The sequence below is a fragment of the Bos taurus genome, chromosome 19 (assembly GCF_002263795.3).
Source record: "Bos taurus isolate L1 Dominette 01449 registration number 42190680 breed Hereford chromosome 19, ARS-UCD2.0, whole genome shotgun sequence".
Classification (NCBI taxonomy): Eukaryota; Metazoa; Chordata; class Mammalia; order Artiodactyla; family Bovidae; genus Bos; species Bos taurus.
This window is the reverse complement of record NC_037346.1, coordinates 19,861,128-19,883,974: the sequence shown is the minus strand read 5'-3', so window position 1 is coordinate 19,883,974 and position 22,847 is coordinate 19,861,128. Positions and strand designations below refer to the sequence as shown.

The 22,847-nt window shown below is 51.4% G+C and overlaps 1 protein-coding gene across 1 annotated transcript; it reads right to left on the bottom strand.

The window, feature by feature from the left end:
* Nucleotides 1-642: 642 nt before the first annotated feature.
* On the bottom strand, nucleotides 643-22,743 carry SARM1 (sterile alpha and TIR motif containing 1). The gene is made up of 9 exons (NM_001435053.1): nucleotides 21,850-22,743; nucleotides 14,713-15,331; nucleotides 11,621-11,833; nucleotides 11,224-11,315; nucleotides 10,904-11,139; nucleotides 8,248-8,350; nucleotides 7,983-8,172; nucleotides 2,329-2,450; nucleotides 643-2,239 (listed from the first exon to the last, which is right to left on the bottom strand). The coding sequence occupies exons 1-9, from the start codon at nucleotides 22,317-22,319 to the stop codon at nucleotides 2,098-2,100; spliced, it is 2,187 nt and encodes a 728-aa protein (NP_001421982.1). The 5' UTR covers nucleotides 22,320-22,743; the 3' UTR covers nucleotides 643-2,097.
* Between the last annotated feature and the right edge of the window lie 104 nt (nucleotides 22,744-22,847).

The window sequence follows — 22,847 nt, the reverse complement described above, 5'->3', positions numbered from 1 at the left end:
TGCCCTGGCTGCAATCGGGGCAGTGGTTGGTTATGGCGAGGGAGGCAGGCCCCTGAATGCACTGGTGAGGGTTTTTATTTCAGCTGCTCCAGCAGGGCCTGGAGGCTGGGCTCTGATTCCCCAGAGAGAGGAGGCAGGCAGTGGAGGGTGTGCTGGGCAACTTCTCCGAGTACTGCCGGTGAGGGGCCTCTGGAGGGAGTGGGACTGATGGGGAACAAGAAGACAAGGCCTTCTCTGGAGGAGACTTGTCACATTATATTGTTACTGCCTCTGCTCTTGGGGGCAACATCCGCTGTCCTGTCCAGGGCCTGACACTGGTGGGCGTTCATGAAGCATGAAGGAGAAAGGGTCAAGGGCACCCAGAGGACTGGCTAGTGTATCTGGCAGGGAAGGGAGTGGAAGGAAGGAGTTCCAAGCCTGAAGCAAGACCTTTGACTTTGTATAGATGTGGCTGGGGAGCTCCAAGGGGGCCTGGCTTGCATCCGTGGGAGGCAGCTCTGGGACCTAAGCCAGCTGTGAACCCACTGCCCCTGGGAGGGGAGGGGCTGGGCTGGTGCCTGCCGAGCCCATTAGCTGGAGCCTGCATTTATTGGCAGGAGATGCTCTCTACCCCTGGCGGAGAGAAGGACCGAGGAACACTTCTGCTGAGTTATTTCTTTATAGCCTCTGGGTCAGCCGTCTGTTGTGAAAGCCTGTCCCCCATGGCTAGAGTCCTGGGGGGCAAGAGGGAAGCTGGCCGTTCTGTAGAGCAACAGCCCTGCCTGGGGTGCAGCCTCCTGGATAATTCTCAAGGGAGCAGTGCCCCTGGCCATGGACGGGGCGCCAGGAGGCCCGGTCTGCGTCCTGGGGCTATCTCTAGTGACTTGGGACACTGGGCACGTCATTCAGGTCCTTCTCTGTCAGACGGAGATGATACCAGGTAAGGTTGCTCTGGTGATTATAGGCCAGGGGGTGAAGTGTCAGGGAAATGACCAACATCTGTGAGGCCTTAGAGCCTGGCTGCCTAAGGTACTGAATGTCATTCCTTGGTCACCAGCTTTAGCCTACCCAGGAGTTCATGAGGAATGCAGGAACTCGGGCCCCACCCCAGGTGTCCTGAATGGAATTTTAACAAAATCCTCCTGTGATTCAGGTGCATCCCATCCCCCTCTTCAGGATCTTGCTTCTCCTCACCGGCTTTGCCCCTCCCCTCCCAGAGGGCAATGGGTTCACACCTTGGGGAGCTACAGGTTCTGCCCAGGCTACTTCTGCTGCCCCATGGGGCTGCCTCGCTCCACCTCCCTGAGTCAGTGGGTGGTGAGCAGCCTTTGGTGGGTGGATGGGGGGCTGAGCCAGGCTGGGCAGAGGCCTGGCACACAGCACCAAGGCATAATAGGTTGGCTAGCTGCACTCTGAGACACAGCCTCCCCTGCTCAGGCCTAAGCAGGAGCTGCCTTTGCACCCGTGAGCACAGGCTGCAGCTGCTGACCAGCCTGAGTGAGGGCCGGCTCGCCATCACCCTGACCCCAGGTGTGGCAAAGGAGGCTGCACATCAGGAAGGCTGGGAGAGAACCTGGGGTCAGGCCAGGCTAGCTACGGGCACTGAGTGGCTATGAGGCAAGGCCACAGGGCGGTAGGAAGTGGTGAGTGCAGGGGCCAGGTGCACCCTCAATGGAGACCATGGCTGGCCTCTCGTCCCTGGCTGGCTCTCAGGCCCAAGCCCTTGCTTGACGGAGAGGGGTGGCCATGGCACCAACCCCTGCTGGAGTTTGCCTGCCTTCACTCTACTCAAGCTGGCTGTTGGCAGGGCAGGAAAGCTTAACACACAGAAAACCCTCCTCCTCCAGAACCTCCTCAGAGCTGAGCAGTGACCCTTCCACACTCAAGACAGGAACAGAGGGCAAGGGCCTGGGGGAGGTCTTAGCACCCCCAATGCCTGGCTTCCCTTCTCTTTGCAGATACTGAGGATGTTGGGTTTGAGGTGGACCATGAGGGCAGGGGAGTTAGCTATTTCCTGAGAAGAGCCTAGGCTGCCTCAGCCCAGGGAGGCCAGTTTGAGGGGCTGTTCCACTGGGGTGGGGAGGATGAGGGAAATGGGAGTCATGATGGAAATGGGAGCTAGGGGCTGGTTAGATGGGGCCCAGGGGGTGCAGCGCTCTCCAAACTGGTGTCGGAGCCAGCAGATGAGTCCCGGGAGGAGCGGCCCTGCAGGAAGCGGATGATCTTCTCAATGGTGGCCTCCTGGTACTCGTGGGACCACCTGTGGGTACACAGGCGGCTGGGTCAGAGGGCTGGGCAGAGGGCACTGCGGGCCGGGGGCCTGTGTAACCCGCCCCGCCCCCTCCTCACTTGATGCCGTTGAAGGTGAGCACAGCCTGCATGTCCTCCGGCAGGGCCTGGGGCTCTGGCCACTTGAAGCCGTCAATGACAGGCACGATGTTCTTGCCACAGCTCAAAGCAGTCACGATCTCCTAGAGAAAGAAGAGAAGAGACGACACTGGGGACCCATCTTGGGGCCCTGGGGCCAGGCAGGCACTGGGAGGGATAGTAGCCCAAGGCTGAGCCCAGGGTTGAATGCTGGTCCTGAAGTCCACCTTGACTTCTTAACCCACTATGGTATAATAAATACACACACACATATATATATATCTATGTGTGTGTGTGAATACATATTTATAGATGCTTCCTAGATGGCTCAGTGGTAAAGAATCTCCCTGCCAATGCAGGAGACACGGGCTTGATCCCCGGGTTGGGAAGATCCCCTCGAGAAGGAAATGGCAACCCACTCCAATATTCTTACTTGGGAAATCCTACGGACACAGGAGCCTGGTGGGTTATAGTCCATGGGGTTGCAAAAGAGTTGGACACAATGACTAAACAACACCAAATATATATATATATTCTTGGCACAGAGCTCCTAAAGCCCTCTCAGATGACCTGGGGATGGGGATCTGTGCCTAGATAGCTTCAGGATGGGGGCTCGTGGCCAGGAAGAGGAAGCTGTGATTAGAAGGTTGGAACTTTCAGCCTCAGCTCCTCTGCCCCCCACAGCTCCAGGACGAGAGAAGAGGGGCTGGATTGAGACGTCACTAGTGACTCAATCGTGCCTACATAATGAAACCTCCATAAAACCCTTAAGGACTGACCAGGTAGGTTGGTGAACACATCTAGGTGCAGAGAGGGTGGCCTGGAGAGGGCATGGAAGGGCATGGAAGCTCCATGCTTCCCCTGCCCACGCTCCCAACTCCCCCACCCACTGCTTACCTTGCCCTGTGCATCACTTGTATTTAAATGTTCCTGAATTGTATCTTTTATATTAATAATAAGCCAGTAATAGTTCTCTCCTGAATTTTGCACATCATCCCAGGTCACACTAGTGGTAGAGAACCCGCCTGCAAATGCAGGAGACATAAGAGATGAGAGGCTGATCCCTGGGTCCGAAAGATCCCTGGAGGAGGGCATGGCAACCCATTCCAGTATTCTTGCCTGGAGAATCCCACGGACAGAGGAGCATGGCAGGCTACGGTCCATGGGGTTGCAAAGAGGCGGACACCACTGAAGCGACTTAGTGTGCATGCACGCACGTCATTCTAGCAAATTATTGAACCTGAGGGGTGGTCATGGGAACCCTCTGAATTTGTAGCCAAGACAGACAAGCAGTGCAGATGGCCTGGGACCTGGGACTGGGTCTGAAGTGAGGGCAGACTTGTGAGGCTAATCCCTTAGACTAGAGGTGTGTAACCTCCGGGATCTAATGCCTGATGATCTCAGGTGGACCTGATGCAACAATTAAGTACACATCCCCCTCCCTGGCCTCTGGAAAAATTGTCTTTCATGAAACCGATCTCTGGTGCCAGCATGGCTGGGGGCTGCCGCTAAACCACGGCATTTGACGCTCATTCTAGGCAGGTAGTGAGCATCGGAACTGAACTGTGGGACAGCCAGCTGTGTGGTGGAGTGGAGAACTAGTTGTTGGTATGGGAAAAAAAATCCCAAACAAATTTTAGTATCAAGAAGCACATCCCACCCCCTGCATCCAGACTGATCCGTCTGGAGCCCTGCCAGTTGTAGTCCTTACTCATTTCTCAAACCTCCTCCTTTTTCTCCACCTCCACCCCACCACTGCCCTGCTCCAACCCCGTATTACCATTAAGCCCCACCAGGTCTCTTCTCATCCATTCTAGCCTCCTCTCATTCATCCTCCAGGTTGCCCCTTCACCTGGCAGCTCTTCGCAAAATGCAAATCTTATCATGTCACCCCCTACTTCGAATTCACGACTTCACATGGCTCTTAGAATAGGGTTCAAGGCTCTGTGTGATTGTCCGCAACTCACTCCTCAAACTCCACTCTGCACTGTCCCCTCAGCCACACAGATCTCGCAGCCTCTTAGATTTTCCATCCTCCCTCCCTGCTCAGGGCCTTCTCGTACATGCTTCTTCCTCTGTCTATAACATTCTTCCCTTCCCTCTCACCTAGCTAATACCAACTCATGTTTCTGATCTGAGCTCAATCAGCTTTCTTAGAGAAGTCTTCCCTCACTTTCCCTGACCAGATCAGATGCTCCTCTTACAGGCTTTCATAGGCTCTGCAGCACTTGCTACAGTTGGAAATTTAAATTCACAAGTGAGAAATTTACTTAATATCTGTCTTCTCCACCAGACATAAAGGTGGGGACAATGTACAGGTTTCACTCCCCTTGTATCTTCCGATCTTTCACAAAGCCCTGCCCACAGCCTGCCTTTGCTAAATATTTAACAGCTGAGGGGCTGTATGAATGAATAAAATAGTACAGCATTTGGGGGTTGCACTCTTGAATCATCAGATCTGTGTTCACCTCTGGGTTCTCTGACACAGGCTCTGTTATGTGAGGCAAAAACAACAGGCTCTCAAAGCCTGTTTTCTAATTTCTAAAATAGGGGTAATGATAGTTTCTAACTTGTAGGGTTGTTGGGAGGAATAACTGCTATCCCACGGCAAGTGCTGGACTAGCAATTAGCATGCAGTGTATGCTTAATAAATAACAAGTGTTATCATTTCCTCCTCTGTAAAGTGGGGATAATAAAACTTACCTCACCAGGTTGTTCTGAGGATGTTGCTATTAATGGGTGCTCGGGTAAGTGCTTATTGAGTGTTTTTTCCTTTCAAGGGGAAACCCCAGAGATTGGACTTTTTGAGTGCAGTTCACTTGTGGTTTTCCATATTGATTACCCGCTATAAATGTGGCTTCGCGGAAAGTAGTTTCAAAACCAGAAGCAATTAAGCACTAAAACCAACCAAGGAGGGATGATGGAGCCTTTGGGACTGGTCCAAGGCGAAGGCTCCCACCACCTGCCTGCTCCCCACTCCTTGCAGTCAGCTGGAACAGTGAGGCATATCAAGCACCCTTGTGAAACAGAGCCTTCCTGGGGAAGGAATCTCTGTAACTTCGACCCCGACTGGCTTCTGGGGAACCTCTCCATTTTACAACTGAGAAGAAGGAAGCCCAGCGAAGGGATTTGCTCCCAAGTCACACACATGTGAGCCCGGGGGGCCCAGACTCAAGCATTCTGATTCCAAGTCCAGGGCCATTTCAGCCAAGCTGTCTGCCTCTCTGCTGATCACCTGGGTGAATTCTGGCCCTGCAGCAATTTATTGGGGAACCTTCAGACATTTGCTTCATCCATTAAACAGAAGCAAAAGATAGGGATCTGTGCTCACTGCACAGATTTAGAGGCTGGCCAAGAAATGACTTGCTCAAGATCAAACAGCCAGGTAAGAATGAAAACTGAGTTGAGTCTTCTGACCTAATAAACCTAGTAGATATGGACAGAGGTCTTGTCCTAAAGCAGCCAAAGAGACAAGAATATGCGCAGAATGACTAGATCATATATAAATTGGTGTCAGTGTAAAGTCAGGTGGGTAAAATTCTTACTTGCTATAAGAACATGGAGAACAGAAAAAGCATCAAGGGAGACTTCATGGAGGAAGTCCATTCTCCTGCTCATCTCAGCTTCATCAGAATCATCTGTCTGATCATTGACTCAATTATTCTATAAAGTCTGCCAGAGCCTACTTTGTCCCATGCATGGTTTTAGGCATCAGGCATGCATCATGAACAAGGCAAGGTTTGTGCTGTCCTGGAGCTCACAATGCTCCTCTTTTTCTCTCAGAAGGCTGCCTGCCACCTACTCTAAGCCATGATTCTCCAGGGTGTCTCTCTGACCCAGAATCCCCTCCCCAAACCAAACCCAGTGTTCAGCCCCTCCTACACCCTGGAGTTGGGAAGAGATACAGACAGTCACTCTGGTGTCAGCTGAATCCACCCCTCAGATCTGAGTCATAGGATAAAGCTGAATCCGAAGAAAGTGCATGGGCTTTGGAGTCAGAGAGACAAGAGTTCAAAGCCCAATTCTGATTTCTGCCCCAGCAGTGTGGCCATTAGAAAAACTGTTCTACTTCTCTGAGCCTCAGTTTCTTCACTGTAAAATGAGAAGGCAAGACCAGTAATAATGTAGGTTTCAGCACTTTTCTCATCCCTACCTTTGTTCTTTGCTCATGCTGTTTCCCTGCCTGTGATGCCTTCTCTTCCACTGACATAAATTCTTTAGACTCAAGTTCTTCTTCCATGAAGTCTCCTCTGATTTTTCCAGCCCTTGATGCTTTTTCTGTTCTTCATGTTCTTATAGCAAATAAGAATTTCACCTACCTGACTTTACACTGACACCAATTTATATATGATCTAGTCATTCTGGGCATATTCTTGTCTCCTTTGCTGCTTTAGGACAAGGCCTCTATCCATATGACTGCTGCTGCTGCTGCTAAGTCGCTTCAGTCGTGTCCGACTCTGTGCGACCCCATAGATGGCAGCCCACCAGGCTCCTCTGTCCCTGGGATTCTCCAGGCAAGAACACTGGAGTGGGCTGCCATTTCCTTCTCCAATGCATGAAAGTGAAAAGTGAAAGTGAAGTCGCTCAGTTGTGTCCGACTCTTAGTGACCCCATGGACTGCAGCCTACCAGGCTCCTGCTTCCCTTAGCCCTGGTCCCAGTTTCTGCTGACTAATGAGTAATGATTAATAATCTACAGATGTGATACCCATCCATCCATCATCCATCCATCCATCCATTTTACTGTGTGTTATGCACTCAGGATACGATGGGGAAATTACACAGTAGTAGTACTCACAATAATTGTATTAACAATAATAATTGCTGCCATTATACAGCAATTATGTGCCAGGCATTCTGCTAGGCACTTCACAAATTTTAGCTCTTTTAATCCTTGTAACACTACCCTAGGGAGGTAGGTACTATAATTATCCCACTTTCCAGTAATAAACATGAAACTCAGGAATTAAGTAACTTGCCCAAAGCCAGAGCCAGGATTTAAACTCACAGCTTTGCATTCTTAACTTTTCCACTGTGCCTATCACTATGCTTTTCTGCCTCCGTTCCCTCACAGAGGTTATTTTTCAAAGCATGTTGATCCCTCTCTGACCCTCACAACAGTTCTATGAGGTGAACAGGACAGGTAAATTATCCTCATTTTGTAGATGAGAAAACGGGCCTGGAGAGCTAAGTAAGTTGCTACAGTCCTGGCACAGTCACAGTGGTGGCTCCTGACTTCCAGCTGGGCCATGGAAGTTGCTGGCACATGCAGACAAGAAACAGAATAGATCACTAGTGGGAAGCTGCTATATAACACAGAGAGCCCAGCCTGGTGCTCTGTGATGACCTAGAGGGGTGGGATGGGTGGGAACCTCAAGAGGCAGGTGACGTATATATATAACTAAGACCAATTCATGTTGGACAGCAGAAACCAACACAATATTGTAAAGCAATTATCCTCCAATTAAAAAAAAACACCAAAAAAAAAAAAAAAAAAACACACCAAAGATAGCAGAAACACATAAAAATAAAATATAAAACAAACTGAAAGACTGAAAGGGGAAGCGGAGCCCTGGGCAACGGGCCAGCTCTGGGGTCACCCAGGCCAGCTCTGGGGTCACCCAGGCCAGCGCTTACCTTGTGCACCCAGTCCTTGCAGTCATGGTCTTGCATGCACTTGTCTAGAGCCCCAGCCGACAAAACCAGCACAAAGTTGCGGGCACTCATGATGCTCTGGATGAGTTTGTCCTCGAACTTGCCAGCTTCTAGCTTCTCCACATCGATGAAGACACTGAAGCCATGCAGCTGCAGGTGCACCTTCAGGAGGCTGCCAGGAGGCCCGGTGTCACTGCCGGGACCTCACCCCGAGGCCCCAGGCTGCCTGCCGGCCCGCCCCCCTCACCTGGCCAGCTGGGAGCCCGTGTTCCGCCGGTAGCTGATGAAGACGTCTGGAGCGTCCCCGCTGGGCTTGCCACCAGTGCAGGGCAGTGGGGAATGTAGCATTTCTGAAGCAGACAAGAGACGGCTTGGTGACGGTGGACCTTCCCCATCGTTCACCACGAGGTACATCAGCCCCTGCACACCCTGCCCTCTCAGCCCAGCCCAGGCAGAGTGGCTTGCTCCCAAAATGGTCAGAGAGGGCTTCCCTGGTGGTCCAATGGTTAAGAAGCTGTTGGCCAATGCAGGGGACACAGGTTCAATCCCTAGTCCGGGAAGATCCCAGATGCTGCAGGGCAACTGAGCCTTGAGAGCCACAACTCCTGAGCCTGTGCTCTGCAACAAGAGAACCCACCTTAATGAGAAGCCTGTGCACTGCAATGAAGAATAGCCCCGCTCACGGCAACTAGAGAAAGCCCACGCAGCAGTGAAGACCCAGTCCAGTCAAAAATGAATAAGTAGATAAATAATCCAACTTCAAGTGCGTCACTGCCCCCACTTAAAAACTGTGCATGAGTTCCTACTCCCTACAGAAAGTGTTTGTAAGCTATTTTTGCTGAAGCACCCTCTTGTTTTTAAAAAATTAAATCTCAGGGATGTACTGGGAGCTGCAATGTAAAAATGATAGAAATTAATCTGCTTTGGTTCAAGCAAAAGAATGGAGCCAAAGCCCAATCCATGTCCCCTGTGCAAGCTTAATGCATACTTAGTGAATGAATGGATGAATGAAAATAATCCATCTTCTTATACTAGTCAGACAACACTCACAATGTTGTCTGTTTATGAGGTAGCAACGCAGAGATTGAAACCCCAGTTGTCATTTAATGACTCTGATAACCTTAGAAAATGTATTTAAATCTTAGTTTCATCATCTGTAAAATTAACACCTATGATAGAAATGTTCTTTATCTTTAATTCAGATAGTAGTTACACAGGGCTAGGCATTCGAAACTGTTCAAACTGGTCACTTTTAAAGTATACCTCTTTTATTCTTTAAAAGCTTTAAAAGCTGACTTAAAAAATTAACACCCATTGCACAAAATGGATGTAGAGAGGGAATAATATCTATTTAAAACTTAATCAGGGGCTTCCTTGGTGGCACAGTGAAGAATTTGCCTGCCAATGCAGGGAACACAGATTCCATCCCTGTTCTGGGAAGATTCCCCACTCCTCGGAGCAACTAAGCCTTTGCACCTTGAGACACAACTACCGAGCCTGTGTGCCGCAACTACTGAACCTGTGCACGCGAGAGCCTGTGCTTGGCAACAGGAGGAGTCACCACGATGAGAAACCTGAGCCTCGCAAGGAAGAATAGCCAGCTCACCGCAACTGAACTAGAGAAAATCCGCGGGCAGCAGGGAAGACCCAGCACAGCCAAAAATAAAATTTAAAAAACGTAATCAGGACCTGGTCTATGGCAACTGATGATAAACATTAGCTATATAGTAAATTAGTAAATTAAATAAATTAATAAATCAAGAGGGCTACTAGAACCCTAGACTTCACCCTGACTTCCCTAAAGCACCCACACTTTGTAAGCTGTCGGCTAATAGGATAAGCCCCTTGCCTTCCCACCCACATTCCCTGTATGCAGCCCCCAGGTGGGTCTTACCTCCACACTTGCTCACACTGCTCCCTCCACCTGGACCACTTTTCCTGCTACCACCATCCCTTCCCCCACCCCCAATACAGCCTGCAAGACCTGGGCAGCCCACCCCAGCTCTCCACAGCCCAGGCCTGGGCGCACAGGGTAGCTGGTGCTTCCTCTAGGTTCCCACTGGAGTCCTGGACATGCTACCTGCTGCCCTCATGTGCTTGTTTATAGATCTGCCTTCCTTCCACCCTCCTACCCACCTCAGACTGGGAACTTGGGTTTTTTTTTTTTCACAGTAATCACTCATTTGCATTTAAACAATTGTATCACCCAATCAGTTAGCTCTTAATACTATAGATTTTAGAGTAGAAAAATCATACTGTATACTTCTTGTGTCAAGCTTGCGTTGATTATGTTTATGAGATTTGTATACACTGTGGGTGGAGTTAAGTATTTCCTTCATATGCAGATACCACCAGTGATGGTCATTCAGGTTGTTTCTAGTCTGGGGCTATGAGAAACACAACTGCTTAGATGGGGAACTTCTTGAGGGCAAGAACCCTAGAATTCACTCTGACTTCCCTAAAGCACCCACACTTTGTAAGCTGTCGGCTAATAGGATAAGCCCCTTGCCTTCCCACCCACATCCCCATGTTAGTCACTCAGCTGAGTCCATTTTTTGCAACCTCGTGGACTGTAGCCCACCAGGCTCCTCTGTCCATGGAATTCTCCAGGCAAGAATACTGGAGTGGGTAGCCAGTCCCTTTTCCAGGGGATATTCCCAACTCAGGGATCAAACCCAGGTCTCCTATGTTGCAGGTATATTCTTTACCCCGTGAGCCACCAGGGAAGCCAAAGTGCAACATACTCATCTTTGCATCCTCAGAGCCCATGTGGCACAGCCTACATGCTCAATCAATCCACAGTGAGGCTCCAAGTCCCCACAGTGCGTCTCCCTTCATCACTCCAGGGCTGGCGCTGGGGCCGAAGCTGGGGCAGGGGTGGGGGCCCAGGTGGGCGGGCTCACCTCTGGCGGCCGTGAGGATGCGGGCGCGGTGCACGCCCAGGCAGATGCCACAGTCCTCCAGGAGCTGCTGCTCGGACACGCGGTGCAGCAGCGAGCGGTCCAGGCCGCAGCTGACCAGGCCGTAGGTGTATTGGCGGAAGCGCGGGTCCAGGCTGCCCAGCCAGTCAGCCAAGTTGCTGCGGTCGCACGTTGCGTAGTTGGCGAAGGTCTTGAGCTCCGTGAGCTCCCGGAGGAACCTGAACCCAGGGGAGGAAAGGATGCTGAGGTCTTGACTGGGGAGCGAAGGGGGTGTAAAAACTAGCGGGCTAGGGGCTCTGTACCTCTTGCGGATGATGCCCGACTTCATGCCCAGGTCGGTCTGGAGTTCCTCGTCGGTGAGCCGCAGAAGCAGGTCTCCATCTACTTGCTGCTCCTGGAGGAGGGGTCAGATGTGAGGAGAGACCCCTCTCCTCAGCCTGTGGACCCCACCCAGCATAAGATCATGGGGAGGGAGCTGGAGATGGCGCTGGGAGGTGGATGGGACCCAGATGAGAACCGTAAGACTCGGAAAATGGCTGAGTACAGGCTCCCCACCCCGAGAAGGCCACCCCGGGTGCCTCAGGCGAGCGGTGCCGGGATGGGGCGCTGTCGCCTGTGTGCAGGGCGCCCCTAGAGGCCACGCGGCCCTCGGGGATGCGCTTGCTCCGACTGCCAGCCGGCGACCCCGTGCGGCTCTACCCGGAAATTCTCGCAGTACTGGGAGAAGCCGATCTGCTGCAGCCACGTCTGGACCTCGGCTTCCTTCCAGCTGGGCACGCTGGGCAGGATGCGCCGCGGCACCTCCTCGCCCAGCAGGCGCAGCGCGCGCTTGGCCAGCGCCGATGTGGTGCCATTAGTGGAGTAGGAGACGAGGCGTTTCAGGCTCTGGATGGCACCTATGTCGCTGAATACCTGGGGAAAGTGTGGGGAGAGGAGGTCTTGGATGCACCAAATCACCAGCCGCCCGGAACATGCCTGGTCCCTCCCCTCCCCTCTTCTCCCCGCTGTAACCACACTGTCTCCCCTTGCCCTGCCTTCACCCAACAAATCACTGAGTGTTGTGGATTTCCCCTCCTGTTGTTCAGTAGCCCAATCACGTCTGACTCTGCGACCCCATGGACAGCAGCACACCAGGCGTCCCCGGCCATCTCCCGGTTTGCCCAAGTTCATGTCCATTGCATCGATGCCGCCATCCAGCCATCATGTCCTCTGACGCCCTCTTCGCCGTCTGCCCTCAATCTTTCCCAGCATCAGGGACTTTTCCAATGAGTCAGCTGTTCTCATCAGATGATCCCCTCATCTCTTCTCCCCGCTGAAACCACACAGTCTCCCTTTGCCTTGCCTTCATCCAATAAATCACTGAGTACTGTGAACTCCCCCTTCTGAAGCTCCCGCAGCTATTCACCAGGTCCCTCTCATGTCTCCCCTCTACAACTGCTGCTGCCCTGGGAGAAAGCCTAGATCTCAGTATGGCTGCCAGCTTGGGCACCAGGCAGCCCTCGCCCACCAATCCCTCCTCCTCCCATCGCCTTTCACCAAACCACCCACCTGTACAGGCGCTCCCTCCTCTGGGCCTCAGCTGTGCTATTTCCAGACCCTTCGTTTTTCCAGCCTGCTTGTGGGAATCCTACTGATCTATTGGATCCAAATTGATTGGCACCTCCGCCATGCAGCCTGCTTTGATTCCCTCACAGCTGGGCCCATACCTCCAATGAGACCTTGTGCCACACTCTGAATGCCATTGTTGTTGACTGATAGTGCAACTTCCACTGGACTGGAAGCTGAGGTCATGTCTTAATCTTCCCTGGGGTCCCATAATTGGCACACTGCAGGGCACTCACTGTGTCTTTATTAGACGGTTCTCACTTGGCCTTGCTGGGAAAGAGGTGCCAGAGTTGGTGGTCATGGCTTTTGCCCAGACCCCCTCCTTGGGGTCCTCACTCTGTGCTTCCCTTTAAATCTCTCCTCCCAAAGCAGAATGGCCTGCTTTGTATCACCAGTCCTCCCACGGCCCCACTCTGGGGTGCAGAGAGGAGAATCAGAAGCTCCTAGAACACCAGACCTTGGAAGAGGCCTCAGAGACCCCTAACACAATGGTCTCTTCTGGATCTATGGGAACACACACAATGGGTGACAATCACCTGTGAGACACATTCCTCTGATGTCGCCTGTGCAGCCCCAGATGACCACTGTCATACAGACAGAGTCTGTCCATGCAGTGTGCACCATTCTCTGTGCACCAGAGGTCACTAACCCCCAAACCTCCAGAGGAATACAAAGGAAGGAGAGTGACGTTATGTGAAAGTAAAAGTCGCTCAGTCGTGTCCAACTCTGCGACCCAATGGGCTGTAGCCCGCCAGGCTCCTCCATCCATGGGATTTTCCAGGCAAGAATACTGGAATGGGTTGCCATTTCCTTCCCCAGGGGATCTTCCTGACCCAGGGATCAAACCTGGGTCTCCTGCATTGCAGGCAGACTCTTTACCTTCTGTAATATTTAAAAAACAAATCCTAAAAACTTTTGATAATTTAACTATTAGTAGTCTCACATTCCAGGGTAAAAACAGCTGCTGTGGTCTACTCCTTCAATTTTCCAGAGGACAAAAATGAGACATATAAAGGCCCAAGACTTCCCTGCAGTCAAGTGGTTAAGACTCCAGGCTTCCACTGCAGGGATGCAGGTTCAATCCTTGGTCAGGGAAGTGCTGCTTGCCATGAGTTTTAGCCAAACTTTAAAAAGGCCCAGAGAGGGGAAGCCAGGTACCCAAGGTCACACAGCAAGTTAAAGTAGAGGGCAAAGGCTATGGATCAGGCCCTGAGACTGGGAACCCCTTGGCACTCAGGTGGAGTTATCTGGCTGACACACAGATGTCCTGCCCCAAAACTGTGTCTCTATACTTCAACTCCTTCCTAAACTCCAGAGCCAAATGACAAAATGGCCCTCTGGAGTGCCCCAGCTGGTCATTTCTGAGGCACTTCAAACTCCAGGTGTCCCAATGAATTCACTTTCTGCCTACCCCCAACCTGTCTCCCTGAGTTCACCTTATTTCAGTACCGGGTGCCATCACCCACTGGGTAGGCTGTGTCCCAAGCCAGGAGCCAACCTCAGATCCTTCCTCTTCTTCACCCAGCCACCCAGCAAGTCTTAATTCTATCTCTTCAGTACCTCTGGATGGAGAAGGCAATGGCAACCTACTCCAGTACTCTTGCCTGGAAAATCCCATGGATGGAGGAGCCTGGTGGGCTGCAGTCCATGGGGTCACTAAGAGTCGGACACTGAACGACTTCACTTTCACTTTTCACTTTCATGCATTGGAGAAGGAGATGGCAACCCACTCCAGTGTTCTTGCCTGGAGAATCCCACGGATGGGGGAGCCTGGTGGGCTGCCATCTATGGGGTCGCACAGGGTTGGACACGACTGAAGTGACTTAGCAGCAGCAGCAGTACTTCTGGAATCTGTCTGCTCTCTCTGCCTCTGCTATTATGCCCCAGACCTGCACCATCCCAACTGCCTCCTGCCATGGCCTATCTGACCCCCTGGCCTCCAGCCTCACCCATGGCAACACCAACTCCTTGCAGCTGTCAGGAAGGTCTTTGTCAAACGCTGGTGTCCTCCGTGTAAAACCTTGGTCTTGCCTTCAAGGCCACAATGACTAGTCTCTAATCTTTCTCCTTATTTCACCTAACCCTTATGTATACTTCAAGTCCCAGTTTAATGCCATTTCTTCCAGGAAGCCTTCCCAGATTCTGTCTAATCCCCCATCCCTACTCCACCCTTCACCTGCACCCACCTTGGTCTTGCCCTGCAGACTCTTGATGGCTGCCTCCGCACAGAGATAGAAAGCCCCGATGCACTGCGCCTCCAAGCGCGAAGAGTCGAGCAGTGGCACCAGACGCTGCAGGTCGTCAGGGGCGCGGCCCTGGCTGGTGTCACTGGCGTCCACCATGCAGCGGGCGAAGCGCCCGGGATCCAGCGAGGCCACAAGCGGCTCCACGAGGTCCAGCGTGCCGGAGCGCTCCACCTCGCGCTCCACCTCCTTGTTGGTGGCCAGCACGGCCACGGCCAGGCAGGCGTGCAGGCGCAGCAGCTCGTCCTCCTTGGAGAAGGCGAGCGGGAAAAGCCACTCGGCGGCACGCTTCTCCACCATGCGCCGCTGCGCCGCCTGGCCCCCGTGCAGCGCGCAGTTGGCTAGCGCCAGCGCGCAGTGGCGGAGCAGCGCCTGGTCCGTGCGGCGGCACCAGTACAGTACCGCGTCCAGGCCGCCGGCTGTCACCAGCTTCTGGCACGTCTCCTCCGAGTGCTTGAACATGTGCTCCAGGATGCCGGCCACGCTGCGCGCCAGCTCCACCGGCTCACGCTCCTTTGCCAGGTTCAGGATCACGCCCAGCCCGATGCGCGCCACGCGGTCCCTGCCGAGAGAAAACAGGAGGGAGACATGGAGTTGCCGCGGCCTGGGGTGCTTGTCTTAACCTCACAGGGGTCACGGCCTCGTCAGTTATCCCCTCTGGGCCTCACTGTAGTGTCAAATAGGACGTGAGTCTGGTCCTCCTTGCCTCCCTCACCTCCCTCACTTCCTGCTCTGGTGCTGTGTGCTTAGTCGCTCAGTGGTGTCTGACTCTTTACGACCCCACGGACTGCAGCCCACCAGGCTCCTTTGTCCATTCCATGGGGATTCTCCAGGCAAGGATACTGGAGTGGCTTGCCATGCCCTCCTCCAGAGGATCGTCCCAACCTAGGTATCCAGCATTGCAGGCAGATTCTTTTTTTTTTTTTGCATTATCATTTTTTTTTTGTTTTCTTTTTTTTTTTAATTTTATTTTTAAACTTTACATAATTGTATTAGTTTTGCCAAATATCAAAATGAATCCACCACAGGTATACATGTGTTCCCCATCCTGAACCCTCCTCCCTCCTCCCTCCCCATACCATCCCTCTGGGTCGTCCCAGTGCACTAGCCCCAAGCATCCAGTATCATGCATCGAACCTGGACTGGCATCTCGTTTCATACATGCTATTTTACATGTTTCAATGCCATTCTCCCAAATCTTCCCACCCTCTCCCTCTCTCACAGAGTCCATAAGACTGTTCTATACATCAGTGTCTCTTTTGCTGTCTCGTACACAGGGTTATTGTTACCATCTTTCTAAATTCCATATATATGCGTTAGTATACTGTATTGGTGTTTTTCCTTCTGGCTTACTTCACTCTGTATAATGGGCTCCAGTTTCATCCACCTCATTAGAACTGATTCAAATGTATTCTTTTTAATGGCTGAGTAATACTCCATTGTGTATATGTACCACAGCTTTCTTATCCATTCATCTGCTGATGGACATCTAGGTTGCTTCCACGTCCTGGCTATTATAAACAGTGCTGTGATGAACATTGGGGTACACGTGTCTCTTTCCCTTCTGGTTTCCTCAGTGTGTATGCCCAGCAGTGGGATTGCTGGATCATAAGGCAGTTCTATTTCCAGTTTTTTAAGGAATCTCCACACTGTTCTCCATAGTGGCTGTACTAGTTTGCATTCCCACCAACAGTGTAAGAGGGTTCCCTTTTCTCCACACCCTCTCCAGCATTTATTATTTGTAGACTTTTGGATCGCAGCCATTCTGACTGGCGTGAAATGGTACCTCAGCAGGCAGATTCTTTACCTACTGAGCCACCATGGAGAACCAGACTTCTCTGATTGTAAGGATACTCCATCTTGGCCACCGGCTTTCCAGGTGGCGCTAGTGGTAAAGAACCTGCCTGCCAATGCAGGAGACGAAAAAGACTCAGGTTCAACCCCTGGGTTGGTTTGATCCCCTAGAGGAGGGCATGGTAACCCACTCCAGTATTCTTGCCTGGAGAATCCCATGGATAGAGGAGCCTGGCCAGCTACAGTCCATAGGGTCATAAACAGTCAGACATGACTGAATGCTTACATGCATCAGTAAGCATTGCATGCTTGCATGCATCTTGGTCACATCCATTGCCTCCAGGACACACTTTCCTGGAGTAGCAGTATGTGGGATGGTTTAAGAATTCTAGCTCTAGGGACTTCTGTGGTGGTCCAGTGGCTAAGACTCCGCACTCCCAATGCGGGGGGCTGGGGTTCAATCCCTGGTCAGGGAACTGGATCCCACTTGCTGCACCTGAGTTAACATGCCAAGACTAAAGATTCCACATGCTGCAAGGAAAACTGAAGATCCTGCATGCTGCAACTAAGACCCAGCTGAGCCAAAAAACTAAATAAAAGTTTAAAAAATTCTAGCTCTAGAGCAGATCCCCTGGGTCCTGGTAACTTCTCTATCATATACTAGTTGTGGGACCTTGTGTACCTTCCTTTATTCTTTTCCTCATCTCATAAACAAGATAGAAACAATTCCTACCCCTAGGATTATTATGAAAACCCATGTAATAATCCATGTAAAGTGCTTGGCACAGTACCTGACTCTTGGAAAAGACTCCATAAACGTTAACTTTTTATAATTTGAAGTGTCACTTGAAGGACCCTATTCTTAGACTTGCCTTTCAATTTCTCTTCACTCTGTGCTCTGTGACTGGAGTGTATTTATTTATTCATTTAACAGATCATTTATTGAGGACTTACATGCGCCAGGCACTGCACTAGGGGCTGAAGTTAAACAGTGACAAAGAGAGACTGGAGTTTATACACAGCTAATATGGAGACAAATGGTAAAGTAAACAGTGTGTGAACAGAGTAACAGTTATCTGATCAAAATGATAGCAAAACCGGGTGACATAATGGAGAGTGCCTGGACAGAGGGATATGTCTGAGGAGGTGACATCTGAGAGTTAAATGTCCAGAGACCCCTGCTTGCAAGTATCTGGAAGAAAAACATTAAAAGCAGAGAGAACAGCGAGAACAAAAGCCCCAAAGCCCGATGAGCATGGCATATTCCAGGAAGAGAAAGAAGGTCAGAGATATTTGCAGTGTCTAAAACCAACAAGGAAAGATATAAAATCAATAAGGGATTCAAATGTAGAAAGGATATATAAATAAATATTCAAATCAACATGCAAAAGGCAGTAAATTCACCAGAAAAGGGGTGAAAGATACCACTGGGCAATAACAAGAGGAAATTCAGAACATTAACAAGCAAATAAAAAGATCTAATTCACTAGTAACCAGAGAAATAAACATTAAAACAGCTGTCACTTTACACCCATGAAAGGGGCAAAAAGCAGAAGTTACTTCAAGTGGTTGAGTTGGAAGTTTGAAGGGAAGAGTGAGGAAAGAGTTCTGGGGGTCTTTTGAGCCAGCTCAAAACATTTGGACTTCATTTTTCTGAAAAAACTTTCTGTTCATGTATTTACTTATTTGTATTTTAGATAGTGTTGGTCTCTTCTTGCTGCACACAGGCTTTTTCTCTAGTGTGACAAGCGGGATCTTCTTTCCACTTGTGGTCTATGGACTTCTTGCTGCCGTGGCTTCTCTTGTTGTGGAGCTCCAGGCACCCCGGCTTCAGTAGTTGTGGTGCTGGGACTTAGCTGCCCCGAGGCATGTGGGATCTTCCCAGACCAGGGATCGAACCAGTGTCCCCTGCATTGCAAGGCAGATTCTTAACCACCAGACCACCAGGGAAGCCCCTGAACTTCATTTTGACAGCAAATGGGGAGCCACTGATAGGCTTCAGGAAGGAGAGTGACCTGGTAACACATGGATTTTAGGAAACTCATTCTGGCTGTTGTGGGGAAGACAGTCAAAGGGAGAGAGCTTGGAGGCCAGGAAAGCAGGCAGGAGAGTTGCCACACTCCAAGCAGAGGTGAGTGTCTTGTCTTCCTGACTTCCACCAGTGATGCCCCTCAAAGACTTACAGGCCCAGCCAGCCATCAATTCCTTGCCCAGGGAGCACCACAGTGACCACAGTGCTTGAGACTCTGAGTCCACTGCAGGGCCCAGCTGAGCCCAGAACATGGCCTGAGGCCAGGAGAGCTTTGCTGATCTGATCACTGAGCTCTGCAGCCCAAAGGAACAGATGGCTTCCAATCATCCACTCGGGCAGTCAGCACTATAGTTGTTCCTTTAAGCAATGAGAAAGCCAAAGCTCAGAGAGGTTACATGGCATGCCCAGGGTTACACAGCTGGTGGGAGGCACAGCTGGGATTTGAATTCACATCTGTTTGTCTTCAGGGCTCAAGATCCTTCATCTGCAATTTGTGCTTCCAGAACAATCTGACTATATACACTCCAAGTTTATCAGAGCCAGGAATTGCTTAAGAAGTCTCTAATCCAACAACACCCTCATTCCTGAGGCTCAGTGAAGGGAAGGGCATGTTGAAAAGCAGCAATTCAGAGAGAGAACTTTATTCTTTTTTTTTTTTTTTTAGGAATTCTATAAGGACTTTATTTTACTTTTTGATGAGGACCATTTTTAAAGTCTTTATTGAATTTGTAATAATGCTGTTTTCTTTTTTTTGTCATGCAGCTTGCAAGCTCTCAGCTCCCCAACCAGGGACTGCACTCGGGTCATGGCAATGAAAGCCCGGGATCCTAACCACTAGGCCGCTAGAGAACTCCTAAGTTTTCATTTCTTGAACCTCAGCCCTCATCTTTCTCTATGCACTTGGCATCTTTATAGAGTTGAACTCTGCGCTTATTGTGAGAATTAGTCACTCAATTCCCAACTCTTCTGTAGCCTTAGAGGCCTTAGAGGTCTGGGTTCAAATCACAAATCGAAAGGAGGGGTAAACTACACACGTATACACATAGACAAGACAATGTGTATATATATTGATAATATACACACATATGCAAGTGCTGGTATATGTACAGACTCTCTCAGGAAAGACACACAAGAAACTCGTTTCTCCAATTTGCCTCCAGGGAAGGGGCCTGGATAGACAGAACGTTTAAGTGTGTACCTTTTTTGTACTTTGCATTTGAATTTAAGTGCGCTAGTTTTTTTCCCCCTTTCTTTCTTTTTTAAAACCCATCCCCTCCACTCATTCACTATGTATTCTTGGAAAAGTCATTTGCCTCATTATGATCTTCTGAAGGGGGCAGGCTGTGATTTTATTGATTTATTTTTAAATATTTATTTATTTATTTGGCTGTGTCAGGTCTTAGTTGCGGCATGCGGGACAGGGGATCCAGTAGCTCTGAGGCATGTGGGATCTCAGTTCTCAGACCAGGGATCAAACCTGCATGCCCTGAATTGCCAGGTGGATTTTTAACCACTGGACCACTGGGGAAGTCCCCAGGTTGCAGTGAGAGTGTGGTGGGACCAGGCTCAGAGGGCCCTACCCTGACAGGCTTCTCCTGGTATTTCAGGGTCAATGAAGCTGTGACCTAAGCCCCCAGGCAGTAAGTGTGGCAGCACCCCGGGGAGAAGAGAGCTGCAGGAAAGAGAATGGCAAAAGGAGTGGATACACCGATGGAAGAACCTCCTTTAAGAGGAAGCTGGTTGGTGGAGGAAGGAAAAGATTTCATAAACACAAATTCTCAGCGTGTCACTACACTCCTTCCTGTCTTGCCCTTCCAGCCTCCTCTCCAAGTAGGAATGGGGGAAATTCTGCCCTTCTCTGTGAGGACTTTGATCTTTTGATCAGAACCTGGCTCGCTGGGTTCTGTCCTTGGTCCTGAAGTGATGCCAACCAGCATGTTATTTCTTGAAACCAGAGACATGGTTAGCGTGACTCCTCTTTCAGTAATTCCGAACCAGGTGAGGATTGTTTTCAACTTTGAAAAATAGTGCTATTGGCATCTTGAAGCCCTCCTTTTCCTAGGGTGTTGGCTGTTGCACCCTTTCTCTAAGAGTTCAGGTTAGAGCTGCCCCATCCCACATACAGGACACACCCTTGGGCCCTGGCCCATCACATCCAGTGAGAGCCTGCTCCATCTGCTAGCCCTTCAGGTTCACAGCCCATCTCCATCAGGAAGATTAATGACTTACTGAACAACCCTAACTTGGTCTCCCAACTTAAACTGCTTTATTCATGCATTTTTGACAGTTGTATCATTTCCACCAACCACAAGGCTATCTTTACTTTTTGAAAATGCCCGTTATCCATGTCCATCACACTTGTGAGAGCTTCATAAACGGACAGCGACCCTTCCAAAACCCTTCTAAACCTGAGGGGTCTGAGAATTCAGTGTGAAACTGGAATGTGAAAGTCTAGTCTGCTCCAGCATGAGAGGGGAGAGAAAATGGGTTGGGATCCTCATATTCCAGGAGAGATTCTGAGAGACAGGAAAGAGGGGCCACCAGGCTTCGGTTGGACCCCACCTGCTATATCTTGGTTGGTGTGGGGAAGATGTAGTTGCCTAGCTCCACACTTCAGTCCCCCGTTCCCCCACCCATCATCCCAACTGAAAACCTCCTGTTCCCCATTAGCAGGCAGAGCATGAGATTATGTCTGTCCCTGTGACATGAAGCAAAATGAAAAGAGAAAGCAGGAAGTGGATTAGGGGTGGCATGAAGGCAGCAAGTAACCTTAGGTTAGCACTCATTTCAGCCTGGGAAGAGAGGAAAGGTATTCCCTCCTCCTGTTTTCTGAGCAATGTGTCCTCCTCTCTTAGTGGGAGGGAGATGATATGGCAGAGTGAAGGTAACACAGAGGGATATCCAGTCCAAGGGGAGAAGGGCTGTGGGTTCAGAGGATCCCACCTCCATTCTCAGAACCAGGGACAGATTCACGACCTACTACTCCATTCCTCCCCTCCCTGTCTCATTCCTCACCCCACCAGCTCTGGGAGTGAATGCTGACTGCACCATTAGTTCACTCTGTGACTGCTGTACAAGTCATTAAACTCTTCCAAGACTCAGTTTCCTCATCTGTAAAATGGACACGCTGGTTCTCAACAGCGATATAATGCAAGGATTTGTGAGGTGAGGCAGGAAAGGCCCAGTGCGAAGCACTGGAGACCCAGGTGACCCCACATCCCGTGGCGCCTTCCGCCCCAGCCCGACCCCCTCACCGGTTCTCGGCCACCAGGATCTGCTCCAGCAGGCGGGCAGCCTGCACGCGCGTCTCCAGCTCCGGCGCCTGAAGCAGGCGTAGCAGCAGGTCCAGGCCACCGTCCAGGCGGATAGCGTCGCACAGGCCTTGGGCTACCTCGCGGCCCATGGCCGGTAGCAGCCAGGCCTCCTCGACAAGCTGGAAAACTTCAGTTAGGCCGGCTCCCAAGGCCCGCACGCTGACTGCCTGCTTCAGCGCCGACAGCGCCTGCTGCAGCTCGGGCAGTGCGCGCTCCAGGGCGCCCTGCACCTCGGTGCTTGCCCCCGGCGATAACTCGCGGGGCCTGCGGCTGCCCGCCACCCACCATTGGCTCGCGCCGCCACCCCCGTCCGGCCCCGGTACCGCTAGCCGCTCAGCGTCCGGCCGTGGGCCCGACATGGCGAAGAAACGGCAGAGCTTGTAGGCGGAGAGCAGCAGCGTCAGGACCATGGGCGCGGGGCTGCGGGGGACATCCCCTGTCTGGAGGGGCGGGGCCGGGCGGAGCGACCCAGAGCTTGGGAAAAGGAGGATGCGAGAGCGGACCGCGGGGGAAGACGATACAGGAGGGAGGGTGGAGGGAAGGGGACCAGGCAAGGGCACCGAACAGAAGTTTGGGGAAAGGGTGAGCGCAGGATCTTGGACGAAGAGGTTGGGGTGGGGGCGCAGGGCCCACTGTCGGGGACAGGCGGGAGGAGAGAGCGGGAAAGGCTAGGAAACTGGACCCAGGCGAGGGAGGGTTTAGGAGGCAGCAACTAGAACAAAGAGTGGCTCCAGTTCCTGCTAGGTTCGCTGAGATGCTCTGCAGCAGCCCCACCCCTGAGAAGCGGCGGACCGCGAGCCGACGCCCCTCCTCTGAGTCTTCCGGGGCTCCTCCCCTGCCGCCTGCGTAGCCCCACCCCCAAGTCTTCCCCAGTCACGCCCACACCCTGGCCACGCCTCGCCGTCGTGTTCTCTACCCCCTCTACTGGGTTCAGAGGT